This window comes from Symphodus melops (genome assembly GCF_947650265.1).
Source record: "Symphodus melops genome assembly, chromosome: 9".
NCBI classification, from domain to species: domain Eukaryota; kingdom Metazoa; phylum Chordata; class Actinopteri; order Labriformes; family Labridae; genus Symphodus; species Symphodus melops.
In genome coordinates this window covers 13,122,225-13,137,438 of record NC_136699.1, presented here as the reverse complement: position 1 = coordinate 13,137,438, position 15,214 = coordinate 13,122,225, and the positions used below count along the sequence as shown (strand labels likewise).

Sequence of the window (15,214 nt, the reverse complement as noted above, 5' to 3'; positions counted from 1 at the left end):
TGAACCACATAAAAAACAACAACAAGGTTTAAAATGAAAATAAATTGTTTCTGTCAGTGAACAGCAGTAGATTACAGCCTTCTCACTATAAAACTTTCATATCAGCTAAATCTTAAATGAAAATTCATTCAGAATAAACATTTTATTTTTGACCATGATGAACAGTTTTTGTATTTGTTGTTTAATTTAAAACAAAGTTCCAGTGAAACACATAGTCACTCCTAAACAGTAAATAGCATCCTAAATTACACTAAATTATTTTACTAAACATCTCTATCTATCTATATTCTTAAAATATAATCTTGGTATTTTCAGTTTTTTAAGATATGTTCAGACAGAAATGAAAGATTGTTTTGCACTTGTATTAAATTCCCAGGAGTTTTGCATTGGCTGACCTGAGGGTGCAGGTTGGGGTATGCCAGTGGAGGAGCTCAGACAGGTTGGGGGGAGCCAGGTTATGGAGGGCTCAGTAGGTGAGCACGAGCATTTTGAAGTTAATACTCTGGGGGATGGGGAGCCAGCGAGGTTGTGAAGGACTGGGGTGATGTGGTCTCCGGTGCAGAAGTGTGTGAGCAGGCAGGTAGCAGAGTTTTGAATGTGTTGAAGTTCCTTGAGTGATTTTGATGTTGATCCGTAGAGGAGTAGTCTAGTCTGGAGGTGATGAATGCGTGGGTGAGGGTCTCTGCAGCTGTAAATGAGAGGGATCGTATCGACCACTATAGTAGTAAAATCTGAATTAGACAACAAAAAAGAAAACATAATTCAAAGATTATCTTTTCAAAAGAGCTGTCTTTATTCAGAAACAATGTAATAATATAAAACAAGTGTGAGAACAAGTCTAACATGGGAATACAGAATTTAAGAAACAAACAATGTATAACAGTCATGAATAATAGAGTCAAAGCAGTAAGCTGTAATAAGCACAGAGAACATTAACAGCTGGGGAAAGCTATGGGTTTCATAAAAATCCCCTTAGGCCTTATCACAAGCAACAGCTGATAATCTTACGTTTCAGTGAAAATAAAATAGCCCATTTTTGGAGAGCTCATAATATACGTATAATGTGGAGGCTCAGTGGCAGCGGACAGCACACCAGGAGATCTTTAATATCATGGATACATTGAATCTGTCTTTAACATGCTTCAAAGCGTAATTGTGTTGCTAATACATTAAATCACTATGTCTTTCTCTAGATAGGATAAAAGAGGAAACACAACATGGCCATTGGGAAATTCAAATTTAACTAACTGAAGAGGTAACCTTGTTACAGCTAAGTATTGTATGTGAGTCATTGCTCTCCTTTCAGAGACGTTAATTGATGACTTTAGTCTTGGATCGCTGTGAGGCGAGACTGCGACAGTGCAGGTAGACAGAGAGGGGATGGATGAAGGCGAGCAGGCTGAGCAGTGTCAGGCCGATGTTCACCTGCAGGCATAAGAGTGAAGAGTTCCAAGGTAAAAGTGTAGATGTGCTTCTGACCGGATTAAAAAGGCGGGATTTATTTGTCATATACTTACATATAAAGGTTCTCCACCCAGAACTCCTTTCACCAGAGCAAAGCATGGATACTGCAGCACAGAAAACACTGCAGACAGAGCCATGACCAGACCGTACAGCTTCCCAAAGTGGCATGATGGGAAACTACACACACACACACACACACACACACACACACACACACACACACACACACACACAGAGTGTTTGATGAAATAGCATGACATAGGTGAAATAGAAGGTGAATAGAGCATAGAAAACCCTTCACAATAAGGGAACAAATCAAATATGTTGGGAATGCCTGACTAATGCATCACCCGTTTTGTTTTATTGCATGAATTAATGCTAGATGTATAATGAGTTTGTACTTTTCATCCTAAACAAATAATCACTTCAGTTAGACCTAATATGATTAGTTCACAGTTTGTAAATCATCCTGCTAAGAAATACAATACTTAATTTCTTAATCAAAATACAAATGTTAACAATATTTCAGTTATAACAAAGTTTTGACACGTAACTGTACTTATGTCTATAATATCTATATGGAATAGCAAGGAGGCATGGACAAATTAGTCTGAAGTGTTGGACTCCCCATGATCTTATCACATTACAATGTCTGTATGAATTGTTATAAGGGACTCAGAGTCATTTATTGGGTCTTTAAAAATGTGTTAATGATGAGCAACAGGAGGTCATGAAAATCCAACATCACTTCATGCATCATCAACTGACTCATATGAAGCATGTAAACATAACGTCACATTAATACACTTAATTAATTGATGTTCATTAAAGTACACAAACGTTTTTGTTTCTCACTTAAGAGTGGAGGAAATGTTTATTCATTGTGTAATGTTTATTAAGGTATGTGGTCTGTGATATTATGTGATGCTCATCAACAAAATAAAAAAAGAGCTTGAAAACAAAGCCTTATCTGTTGTTGAGTCTTTTGTTATGGAATCTAATAAATATAGAGTTTATGTCTAAATATAAATGAAACTATGTGAATAGTGCATTTCATAAAATGTGTTTGTTTTTGCTACTTAAAAAATATTACAATCAATTGTATGTATGTGTGATATTGCATGACTTTCTTACTCACGCCACACTGATGAAGGCTGCATTTCCTCCGTAGAGGAAGGAGCGGTTGAGCACCTGCAGAATAAAGGTGACGTACTGCAGCGGCAGGTATGGGGTTGAGGCACAGATGGAGAACAGCAGACACTGCAGCGCTGTCAGGAAGAGAGACAGCACCGAGGCTCGCAGGTCGGCCTCCTGCTCACTCTCTCCTATAAACACACATGCACACACATCTGTCTATCCACGGAGTAACCAATGTTTTCAGAGAGCAAAACACAGCAAGGTCTGAAGGCATCTATACCAAATAGAGTTTACACTACAAGTTACACCATCACATCCAAACATCAAACTTCTATAGAATCAAATAGGGCAGATCAAAGATGAGCGTAATGCTCATGTGGGAAACTAAAAACTGACCTCAAGCTAAACTGACCCTGGTGAATTCCCTTTGGTTTTATTTATCCATCTGACAAGTTTGATGTTTATGAATTTAACAAATGTCCTCAAAATGTCAAATGAAGTTCAGTTAAATTTGCACACAATCCCAGGCTAGATATCTCCTTAAGAGAACTGTGTGTACTTGTTCCTTGTTACTTAGTATTGCGGATACAAGTTTCTGTTCTTTTATTTAAGTAATGAAAGTGTCTGTGGCCTGTGCTGTTCACCAGTGATTATGATGGTTTTTTATGTTACCTGGAGCAAGAGGTTTTCCCTTGTGTCTGTCCATGATTAAGCCATTCCAGGGAGCACAAAGCACGCCACACAGCTGCGTTATAGCAAAGGCATTGATGTACTGGCTCACTGCAGGGACACACAAGCACACATCAGATACCAAAGAGGGACAACAGTGTGCAGTTAATTCTTTCTCTACTTCCATCTATTCTAATAGAGGGACAACACAATGTATTGTTTGTGTGTGTTTACCGAGTGAAGGCTCTCCGGCTGTCATCCGCTGCAACATGGGGTTGAGGGTCCCGATAAAGAGGTAGTGTCTGAGCTGCATCACTGACAACCAAAGCAGGTGCCAGAAAAAGAACCTGGACAGGACACACTCACGGAAAGTCTTCTCTGAGACTGAGGAGGGGGGGAGAACAGAGAGTTGAAAGAAGATCAGGAAGAAAACCCCATCATCATCAAAATCACCTGTTATACTTTAATATTTATCAATCTTTGGAGCAGTAACACACCTGGTTTCTTAGTGATGTCCTTGCTGAGAGATGATTCCTCTATAGTCCTCCGTGTGTTACCATTTATTGTGTGCGGCTCTGAGCTCTTTGATTTCCCACACGTTATCCTGACAAAGGGTACAATGGGTCAGCAACAGACTGAATGCAATTTTGGAGTTTCTGACTAACGCTTATTAATTATTGTTTTAAGTCCCATTCTAATCACCTAACAGGATAATTGTTTGTAAAACAGGGAGTGGGCGTGAGCAACATCAAGGCACCTCTCTTAAAAACCATGATGTTTGACATTGATATGGACTATTATGACACTTTTGTCTCTACTGTGTTGGTAATAAAGAACTGAACACGAGTTCATTGGAAGAAAACGATGAGAACAACAAGCCTGGCAGCCAGAAAGCCAATCGTTGTATTGGTATGATCAGACATTTTGGTCTGTGCCTGTTTAACATCAGTTCAATATAATAAATAAACTGAGAGGTCCTTCCTACTTGCAGGTCTTCCGACATGCACTATCAAACCCCTGCGGATGATCCAAAAACACTGCTCGACTGGCTCCGCCACCAACTGATCTAAAACCTACTTAAAAGAGCACAAGTCCCTCTGCTGTTCATCTCCTGACACTGCCTACATCAGATTAAAAACTCTGCTGCTCGCTTAAAATATAAAGAAAATAATTGGTCTTTATGAAGATGCTTGGTTTTTCACTTTTTATGAGTCAAACAATTTTGTCTGCCACTTGCTCTTACTGGTTCTTAATGATTGTGTATACTAATTGACAACTCCTTTGCGTGAATGTGGGGGTAGAAGGGTTGCAAGTTTGTTATTTATTGCTGGTGCTCAAGAGCGACATCTGCAGGATAAAAAAGTTGCACTTCTTTTGTTCTTTATTGTTTTTTTAATCATACTTTATGTTCTGTCAAATCCAGAATTAGTGTTGTGTTTTACGTGTTTTAAATATTTTCATCAAGAAGCATTTATCTTATTTATGAGCCCTGTTTCTTGATGCATGTGTATGTGAGTTGTTGTACCCATATATGTAGTGATCAGGCAGCGGGTGGGGAATAAACTTTCTGGGAAGAAGGAAGAAGGTCCTAAGCAGGTGAATGATGCCACAGGCAGACAGAAAGAGGAAGGAGGCTCGCAGAGAGACACCAGCCTCATATAATAACTGCAATGGGAGAGAAGGACGGGGGAGGAGGGATATAATTATTCACATCAGATGGTGTGTATGTATATATAAATATACACACATACACATATAGACATACATGTGTGTATGTGTGTTGAGTTTATTCACTTTTGAAAAAAAAAAAAAGTGGTCAAGTTTCTTACTTTGATGACGAGGAAGAGTGCTGAGGAAGAGTCAAAGGCCCCGTTGTAGAGAGTGATAATAGTAGAGCGATGTGAGCCAAACAGGTTTCCAACCTTAAAACAAAAACATGATGCATTTCTTAAAATCTTCTCCATCAACCATTGTGTCAGTGATTGTAAAGTTTGTTATTGCTGAGATTATTGAGCCTTTTAAAGTAAGAGGATGTGGTGAGCACTCACATATACAGCTCTCAAATGAAACACTTTCAATCAGAGACATTAATGTACTTTTAACAAGATCATGAGTCTCGTGTTAGAAAAGCTCTACAGCCAGGAGACAGACTATGAGGGAGACTTTTTGTATTTACTCATTTTTTAAACGTTAATTGTTGGGCTTTGTGCCTTTATTTGGACAGTGGAAGAGAACAAAACTGGGGTAAGAGAGTGGGGAGCCACAGGTCAAACTTCTTTTTACCATGTATGGCCTGACCAAAACTGACCCTTTTCTTCTGGTCAAATTTTCATATGTTTTGCTATTTGTAGCAATTTCCTCATCTTTATCTATAAAAAAACAAAAATCATCAGATTCTGAAATGTAAAATTTAAAACCAAGCAGAAGCAATTAACTCATTTATCCAAATGTATTAAAAACTGCTTTTTCTTTGCTATTAAGTGCTTCAGTCATTTTTTCAGGCTGTTGTCTGCATTTTATGAATATATGCAGACACAACATTGAATGACTGCTTCATTACCTGCATGTTGGTGACTAGGAACAACATGCCGCCAACTGCCAGGAGGGAGAGCGCTGGAAAGAGCAGGTTGGACAAAACTGTAACGAAAAAGAAAGACAAGAATATTAGTATCTTCACTCGTAACATCTTATTTCTGAGCAGTATTTCTTTTGGCAATAAAGATTTTTTTATTTTTTTTTACCTGAAGACGAGAAAGCTATCATCAAGGAACCCGTAGTGTAAAGAAGGCTGGGAAGAACAAATAAAGTTTCATCATGTCATTTTAAAAGAAGGTTCGAAGAATCCCAATACCAGCCATAGAAAAAAAAGATTAGTATGAAATTCAGTAAAAATAAAATAAAGAACAAACTTTCAGCAATAAAAAAAGTGTTTGTTTTTAAACTCAGGTTCAAAGGCAGGTTCTGCTGTTTAGAAACTTTAAGCCCCCATTGATAACTTTTTCTTTGCCCTCCACCCTCATAAATTGACCAACTATTTGCATAACCTTGCCATTATTTTCCCACACCCTCTTTTAGTTAAACCATATGGACCTACTTTGTGCCAGTTTGCTATTGTGGATTTACATACATCTGTGGTAACAGACTAAGCAGATTTGTGTGAAAAACGTTTTCTATATGATAGATATCAACAATGAGGCTGTAAAACTGACATTTAACTCACAGGTTCGAGCATCTGCACAACAAAAATATGTTATTTTGGTTCTAGAGACTTTAGTTATTTTATAGCATCCCTCTAGAAATCTGTTCAAAGCTCTCTTTTAGCATGATTTTTCTTCCTTGTTCTCGTTATTCTACAGGTCCCTTTGTCCTCGCAGGAGCACACTAAGTGCATGTTATGCAACACAAAAAGTGCAACAGCATGGAATTGAATCATTTCCCTTTTTGTCCAAATTGGAAAGAAATAAAATAAAAATATGATATTATATTGTTTTCTGCAATATTTTAACAAGCCACTGGCTAAATTAAAAGTGTTAGCTGTCAACATAAAATATACTATTTAAGCCAATTTTTTGTATATGATTAGTTTATGAACTGTATGTTAATTGGTATTTATGATCATTTCTCATGTCAAAAAACATCAAATATCTCTTAAATCTATTAAAATCATGGCAAAACTAAAATGTGTATCATCAATAAGATTGTGCATTTGATCTTATTCCAAAACTACACCACCATCTCAGTAGGCTATAAGAAAAAGTTATTAGTGCACCTAAAACTTCTGATTAAAAATAATAAACATCTGAAATGGTTCTCTAAAGAGAGTTATTTATTTTCTCTAAACTAACTAGTGTCTGGGCTTTTTTAAATTAAGTAACTGTTTTGGTGAAAAAAAATGACATTAAAAATCTGTTACTGTACTGTGTAAGCATTGTAAAGTAATAAGGTGTTTTTGGACTTACATTCCAAAAATGCGAGCGACTGTAGTACCAAAGCGGTCAAAGAGGAAGCCATTGGGTAGCGTCAGGAAATTGTTCATGAAGGAGGCAATGGTGAAAACAAGTGAAAATTGTTCATCCTGTCCACTGCAATCTGTAGATGAATAAAAAAGAACCAAGTTTTAGAAGAATGCAGTTTGACAAGCTGTATAGATATATTTTCTTATCATAACTATGATCACATCACGTATACAGACGATGATTTTAAAGTATTGGAGTTGATGATTTAATCTGACCTAGGACCTGCGTTGCATTGACTCCTGTTGTGTTGGTGCACAGGTAGCTGAAGTAGCCCTCTGTCTTCAGGACAAACACAAGTGAAGCCCACCCAAACACGGCTCCAGCAAAACACAGACACTCTAAAAGACCAGTTGCAAACGTCAGCCCACGTTTAACCACCAAGCTGTTCCCCAGCCCCGCCATGGTCCCACACAGTCAGACTGTTCCCAAACGCTATCTTTTCCAATGCATGGACATATACACACTCACATGCACAGAAGAGAATTCTGCGACTGCACCTGCAGACAAAAAAGGAATAACATAAGGATGAAAAAAAAATTGCATGCACTACATAATGATAAACTGTAACTGAAAACATCAGGGCACAAAATCAAAACCCTCTTGAGTTGAATCCATAGATCAAAAGGTCAAAACTTTTTTTAAATGTTTTTAATTAAGATATAATGATAGGTCTATTTAAAAAAGAGATAGATACAAACACCTTATATGATGCTACAAAGAGATGAAATCCATTACTTTTACTTTTCTCCAATACTCACTGTTCAGTCTTTGAGAGTCCCCCTAAATGATGCCACAAACCACACCTTTCTGCTCTTGCCCCACTCCTGTTTTTTTTATATAGTCTGGCTCTTCCTTCCTCTTCCACACCAGTTCCCTCCCTGTCCTCCTGCCCTCCCCAAAGTTTTTTTTTTCTCTTTGTCAATCAGTCTCTGATGTGCAACACAGAAAATCTCTCTCCTCTGAGGGAGGAGTGATCACTCCTGCATTCCCAAAAAGAAAACCAGCAGTGCCAACGAAACCATGAGACATCCTAATACACCCAGTTGAGGATGCTGGTAGGGCTGGCAAGACCCTTTTGGCCGAAAGGTCATGAGACTTGCACATGGAAACAGCTTGGTTAGTGCTGTGTGTATACTGCCTGTCATTTCTTAGTCTAAATAAACAAAGCACCCTTGATTGGTCTTATCACTTGTAGACAGGCAATCCTAACAAAGGATTCTACAGGAACTCATGACATTTCGTGATGCTACAGGCTTCTCCAGATGAAAAACTTACTATTAGCCTTCTGTATCTCTGGAGAAGTTCAACATATTTCACTGAGACACAGAAAGTAAACGTCTGACTTCCAGCTGCACCGGAAAGGTCACATTAATCAGATGTCTGGTCAACTTAGCCTTCAAAGATTCAACATACTTACAAAACAATTTTTGATTTTAGCATCTTTAAAGCTAATGACTCTGTTGTTTTCGCGCCCTCCGGGGACAGAGTGGTAAATCAACCATATATTCTGACACAAAGAGGTCTTCCTACAGCAAGCATCAAAATTATCGGAATCAGAACTACTTTATTTATCTTAAACACGAAAAACAGTAGGAAATGAAGGACTATTTATATGTATATATATATATATATATATATATATATATATATATATATACACACACACACATTAATCAATAAGTATCAAAGCAAGTGGTATCTGATGAAATAATAAGCTATGTATGTATGTAGCACAGTGATTTAAATAAATGAACAAGATTTACAAATATATAACAAAATGTGCTGTGTTTAACACTGCAGATATTGCACAGAGTATGTGTAATGCTCAATTAAGACAGTGTTATCTAGCTTTGTAGCAGTATTGTACACGTGTCTGAACAAATTGCAGACTGTATCGCTGGCTGTGAATCTTCGCTGTTGAAAATATTAACTAAAGCTGTCAATGCAGCGTGCTGTTAATCACATAATCTAAAACATACCATGTGGCAGTAGTAACTTTAAAAATGACCTGAGATAGATTGGCTGATACGTCGCTGATAGTTTTTTGCTTTTGTAGATCATAAAGGACAACAATATTCATTTCTTTTAATGTCTTTTTCATAACAAGCTCCAAATTTCCCAGAGGAGCTTTAAGAGGAGTCTTATGAATACAATCTAAGAATTGCAGCTGCAATTTCAGTAATCACAACTGATTTTATTTATTTATTTATTTATTTATATGATCCAGCAGGCTGCCGGCAGCAGAGGCTACAGATTTAAATGATTTCTGCAAATCTTACCTCGCATTTATAACCACTCATGAAAGACCAGAATGGATGTTTCACCACCATCATCAACTGATCACAAGACACAGCTCTTGCGCATCTTGTCACGCAAACCAGCGTAGGCACTTCCTAAAAGCACTGACCCAAAGTTTACACAGGCATCACCCCTGCATGTGTCCAAGCGTGTGTATAACAGTTCAGAGATACCAACAAAAAAGAAGTTCAGAAAAGGTCTTCAGCCATATGACTTTTTTCTTATCAGAGTGCAAAGTGACTTTAGTTAACAGATAATAATACAGGCACAATTGCATGTCTTTGTTATTAAAAAGTCTCCAGAAAATGTGCATTGAGCCTCCAGTATATTCCAATAACCTTTGTACTGTTGCATTGGCAAATCTTGGACACAAGATGAGTGCAAAATGGTTAAACGCTCCAGAGTAAGCAAATAAACACTGAGTGGAAAGTGTTTGTCAAATACCCAGTAAAGATTATTCCTCTCAACTTTATGGTGGCCCTGAAGTGCAAGGCACAATGACAGATCAGAAAACATTAGGTCTGACCACAACATAATCTAACAGCTTGTATTATTTAATGTTATTGATGTGTTTAGAACACAAGGGACAAATACAAACACAACACAACTACCAATTTACATTTATTACAGCTGCTATTTTTAATATATACATCTCTGTATATATTTTTAGCATGTCTATTGCAGCTGCTACTCTGTAGAGTACATTTGTATATAACTTGATTTTCACCTCATTTTATGTCTGTGTGCTGCTCTGTCCTTTGGTGCAACCTGCTGCGAGAGTCTGAATTTCCCCGTGGGAACCTTCATGAGGGATTAATGTCTGTCTGTCTGTCTGTCTGTCTGTCTGTCTGTCTGTCTGTCTGTCTGTCTGTCTGTCTGTCTGTAAAGAAACATATAGCAAGAAATATAAAAAAATTACAAGAACATCAAAGCGAAAAAGGTAGGTACCTGTGGTCGACGATAATCGTCACTGATTGGACAATGGCAATGTTTGTTGTGTGTGGTGATTAGTCATTGTGTGTTCTTATTTGTTGCTGGGTTTTTTGTTGTATTTTCTGATCTGTCATTGTGCTTGCACTTCAAGGCCCCCGTACACCTCCTTTAGGTATTTTGCTTTAGTAATCTAGCTCATATGGTACAGCTAAGGTGCTCACAATTTATTTATTTATGAATGAAAGTCAAAGTATGTGAAATGATAAGTGGCAAAACACAGGAGAAAAACTATTCAAACAAAGACTTCTTTAAGAATGCTAAATTCAAAGGGTTGTTGAAAGGATAAATGTAGGTTTTAGCGATAAAGTTTGATTTTCCTATAAGGCCGGGCACATACCCGATATGTCTGGCTGGATTAGGGGGAAAAAAATGAATTGTTCGGCCTAAATGAATCCTCTGTTTCTGCACATCTCTCATGAGCTGTTAAATTTCCCTCTACAGGAGTTGTTTTTATTGGCTCAATGTTACAGAATATCAAAGTACAATAAGAAGCCAAAAAGGTTAAGGATTGAAAAGAATAGTTTGACATTTTTAGGAATACACTTATTTGCTTTATGGTGATAATGTGTATAAAAGGTTGATACAACTCTAATGCATGTGAGATAATTGTGCAATTTCAACAAGTTAACAGTTAAACTAGCCTTAAGTAGAAAAGAGGTAAACAGCCAGCTTTCTCAAAAGGTGACAAATAGACCTTAAAATACCATGAAGGCTCCCATGTAAAACTGAATGAGTCTAATTTTTAATCCATTCAAACTAAGTGTAAGTCATAACTTATACAGTATGTTTGACTATGCATTTGCTTTGAGTATTGACTATACATTATCAACTTTGTCTTTTTTAAAAGATCAAGTAACATCAATGTTGCGTTAACAAATGATGTTGTATTTGTTACCACAGCCCAGCTAGCTTTATCCTCTTTTGGGTTAAGCTCTGCTAACCAGTTGTTGTCATATAGCCCACTTATGTTTAGCAGACAGATGTGAGTGGTCTCACTCCTAAACTTTCGACAGATGACAAAATTATCGAAATCCATTTGGGAAAGTGTTAAACTGTTTATCTGAATCAGGATTGCACAAAAATGCCCTTGGAGAAAATCCCTTTCACAAATTTGAACTTCATCTTGGGTGATCTCAAAGGTCTGGGGTCTTGGGCGGTTGCCCACTTTTCAGGTTATCAGACTCTGTTTTTAATCATACTTAGGGTACATATATAATTTAGCAATAAGGGCTGACAGTAACATTTAAGGCAGTAAATGCATGTGCAATTTTGTTCAATAACCAGCAGGCAAACAAGAAAAGTGCAAACATCAGCAACTCTCAGGATAACTATCACTCAGATTTCATCATTTTTATTACTAATAAAATGATACAGAAATACACTGTAGGATGAAACCACGGGACACTCCTTCTCCATTTCATTCACTACTTCTTCTTTCTAAAAATAGTCATCAAGGAGAAAAAATGTCGGATGAAATGCTGCACATGACTTAAGAGAACATTTGCAAGGGAAATCTTAAATATTTCTTCTGATACAGTATATGATTATCCTAAAAACACTTACTGTATTTATATGCATGTCATGTTGTATAGTGGTCGTATACGGTTTTGTTATAGTGTGTTGTGTATGGTACCTGTGTAAAACTTGTGGATTTGTAAGAAACTTCTAATATACTATGCTGAATGAGTTTAAACCTGCTGCTTGAGTTAACCTATTGAATGAACACATCCACTTTCACACGAAAGAAATCAATGTCTGTTTTCTCAAAAAGGTTAAACGCACACCAGCAACAAGGAAGTGGTAAATTCAAGAGCAACCAATTGCAGTCCCAGAAAAGTACCCAACTTTGGTCAATGAACTGAATGAAATGATATATTGTCAATGACAGTCACTTCATTGACAACATGTGGATACAGTGTGTGCAGCAATTAAGGCAGGAAAGGATTCCCTGTTGCTTCAGTTCTATACTACTGTCCATGTGTTCCATCTGAAACAATGAATTTATTATATGTGGATTCACTTTAATATCTCAATGATTGTTGTATGTTTAGCACTGATTTTCTAATTCACTTCATGGGTTTTTTATATTGCATGCAACTGTTTTGGCAGTTGTTCTTTTTCATTGATTTGGAACCCTTCACCACTAGATGGTGAGTTTGCAATCTTTCTGTACTCTCCCCCTCCTATGTAGCCAGGAAAGAAGGTGTAGGCACAATGTGAACTCAAGCAAAGTGGGTCAGTGGTTCAGACTGGGCTTCAAATATTGCAATACTGACTGTATCTCCTTGATAACAATATAGCATAATATCACAATTAAGTGAATCCTTACCCCTGTACGACATAGCACATATTACCTGATTATTGCCATATTGCACAACTGTCAAAGTTTATCTTTAAGTAAAGTTGAGGTCAATTTCTAATTTTCAGCATTACTCTTATTGATGATGTTCACATCTGTATTTGATGAAAAATATATTCAACACTTGGGAAATGAATAATGGTACATGTACTGCACATATGTTTTTTTCATATGTTTTGTATGTGTCTTTGGTCCATGCAAAGCACTTTACACGACATAGTTTCACTGACAGTCACCCTGTCAAACACACTTTTACACACAGATGCAAATACTGCAATTCAAGATGCCAAGTTGTCCTTCTAAAACTATTTAAATCACATTTACACACAATCAAACTGCAAGCTGCATGCGTTGAGAAGCCATTTTGGTTTTAGTGTATTACATCCTTCATATCCATCCCCAAACAAGTAAGTGTGTTTGGCAGTATATGTCTAGCCGAGTCTGACTTGAACGTGTCAGCTCTAAAGATCAAAAACTGCAGAGGGTTTGCATCCAAATGTAGTTTTAAGGACCTTAGGTTCTGTTTAGGTCAGAATTCCGGTTTCTGGTGCCCTTTTTTTACAAGCCTAATGGTTAAGAGAGCGTAAACTGGGTCTTAATTGTGTCAATATGTGTTCACAGTACAGATAAAAACTGCAGAAAATGAGATATGCACAGCTCTGTACATTTATTAAACACAATTTATTTACCACAAGCTCGAATTGAGAGAGTGCACGTTTTATATTGGTGAAACTCAGCAATTTAAACGTATAGCATGCTAAAGTTTGATTAATCATGTTTGAATGTGGCCCAGTTGGGTTTTACACTTAAATATTAGTCCAAGCTGCTAGCTTCATGCGTCAGATCAGGGTTTAATCTGTGGAGAAGACTCTGTGAAGCAATCGCCTGTGGTCATGCTGTGGGAAGCTGAGTGACTGCTCCCCAAACTGACCGGTCTTCCATATCCATGGTCATGTGATCAACTTTCAATTGTGCATGGGATCACACAACTATCTGATCTATGTCCAGTCTAGAAAGGATATGAAGTTTTCCATGGCATTTACTCTTTCGTGATGCAATGACCTCATACAGCCACATACAATGCTCTTCCCATGAGATGTAAAGATGTGGGGAGGACGCACATGTTGTTGGTGCTTTCAGTCCATCTGTGCTCCTGCTCCAAATTGCGTTTTAACAATGTTTACTCCAGGTTAAAATGCCCTTCATACCCCCTGCTGTTGGGAAAATAAATATAATGGACTGATCTTACAGTAATTGTTGTAGATTTTACTTCTGATCGACTATTCATTTCTTCAATGGATGGAAAAACCAACAAGCCGTTCAGGCTGTTTATAACATAGCTTCCTACTTGGAATTGTGTCTATCACATATTTTAGTTTAGTTATTTTTCTGGGAGTGTGTCCAGATCTTAATTTATACATTACCACAGCCACTTCATCATTCTCCAAGTTTAACAAACAAACTGGTAGCACAAATAGTCTAAATGTAGGTGACACCAATAAATCAATAAATAGCTAAATAATTTAATTTAAATAGTTAGGGAATGCCATGGACTACCATGAATACATTAAGTTATATGTCCGCTCATTTGGCGCCATCCTGTGACGATTCAAAACATTTAATTGCTTGTGAGAATGAGTTTATTTTTCAAACCTAAGCATGCAATGTCTTCAAATGCTTGGAACATTCTATTGCAATAGACAATAGTTGTGTTTCATCATATTATTCACTCAGAAAAATATATAATTAAGTGCAGAGATTAATACATTTATATGAAAACATTAGGTTTGAAACCACATTATTGGTGGTTTTGTTAGATCAATGTAAGAAAGAAGACATTAATCACAATATATCCACAAAACATACTGTCTAATGACTATTTCTGAAGTTGTATTACAATAAAGAATGATCATTATTTTAATACAATTCACAAGAAGTGTTTGTCAAAAATGGGTGCTTTGGATGTCTTCCATGATGATACAACTGTATATGATAATTTTCCTTAGAAACAAAGAATGCAACGCCTTAACCTTAATCTTCAATGTTTTCAAATGATCAAGAAAAAGCCCCAAGACAGGGACTGTCAAATAATTAATATCAGACAAGCCATGGTTAATTTTTAAAGACAAAATGGCATCTCCTGACAGTTTTGCAAATAATGTTGTAGTTTCTTGTCATAGGACCAAGTGTATGAATTTAATAACAAAAAACAGCAAAAACTACAATAAAAGACAGGACTAATCAAATTTAAAAAATGTCTATATTTACAAGCAGCAGA

The 15,214-nt window shown here is 36.9% G+C and overlaps 1 protein-coding gene across 1 annotated transcript; it reads right to left on the bottom strand.

The window, feature by feature from the left end:
• Positions 1-769: 769 nt before the first annotated feature.
• Positions 770-8,139, bottom strand: slc43a3b (solute carrier family 43 member 3b). Its single transcript, XM_079352882.1, has 13 exons — positions 8,045-8,139; positions 7,502-7,783; positions 7,230-7,359; positions 6,012-6,058; positions 5,831-5,907; positions 5,100-5,192; positions 4,796-4,935; positions 3,768-3,874; positions 3,505-3,654; positions 3,274-3,381; positions 2,603-2,789; positions 1,518-1,641; positions 770-1,425 (listed from the first exon to the last, which is right to left on the bottom strand). The coding sequence occupies exons 2-13, from the start codon at positions 7,686-7,688 to the stop codon at positions 1,312-1,314; spliced, it is 1,464 nt and encodes a 487-aa protein (XP_079209008.1). The 5' UTR covers positions 7,689-7,783; positions 8,045-8,139; the 3' UTR covers positions 770-1,311.
• Positions 8,140-15,214: the final 7,075 nt, after the last annotated feature.

Coding starts and splice junctions, on each gene's coding strand:
- slc43a3b (XM_079352882.1), bottom strand. CDS start 7,688: ATGGCGGGGCTGGGGAACAGCTTGGTGGTTAAACGTGGGCTGACGTTT. Junction 5,908..6,011: donor GATAGCTTTCTCGTCTTCAG/GTAAAAAAAAAT, acceptor TTTTCGTTACAG/TTTTGTCCAACCTGCTCTTT. Junction 4,936..5,099: donor CACTCTTCCTCGTCATCAAA/GTAAGAAACTTG, acceptor CTCCCATTGCAG/TTATTATATGAGGCTGGTGT.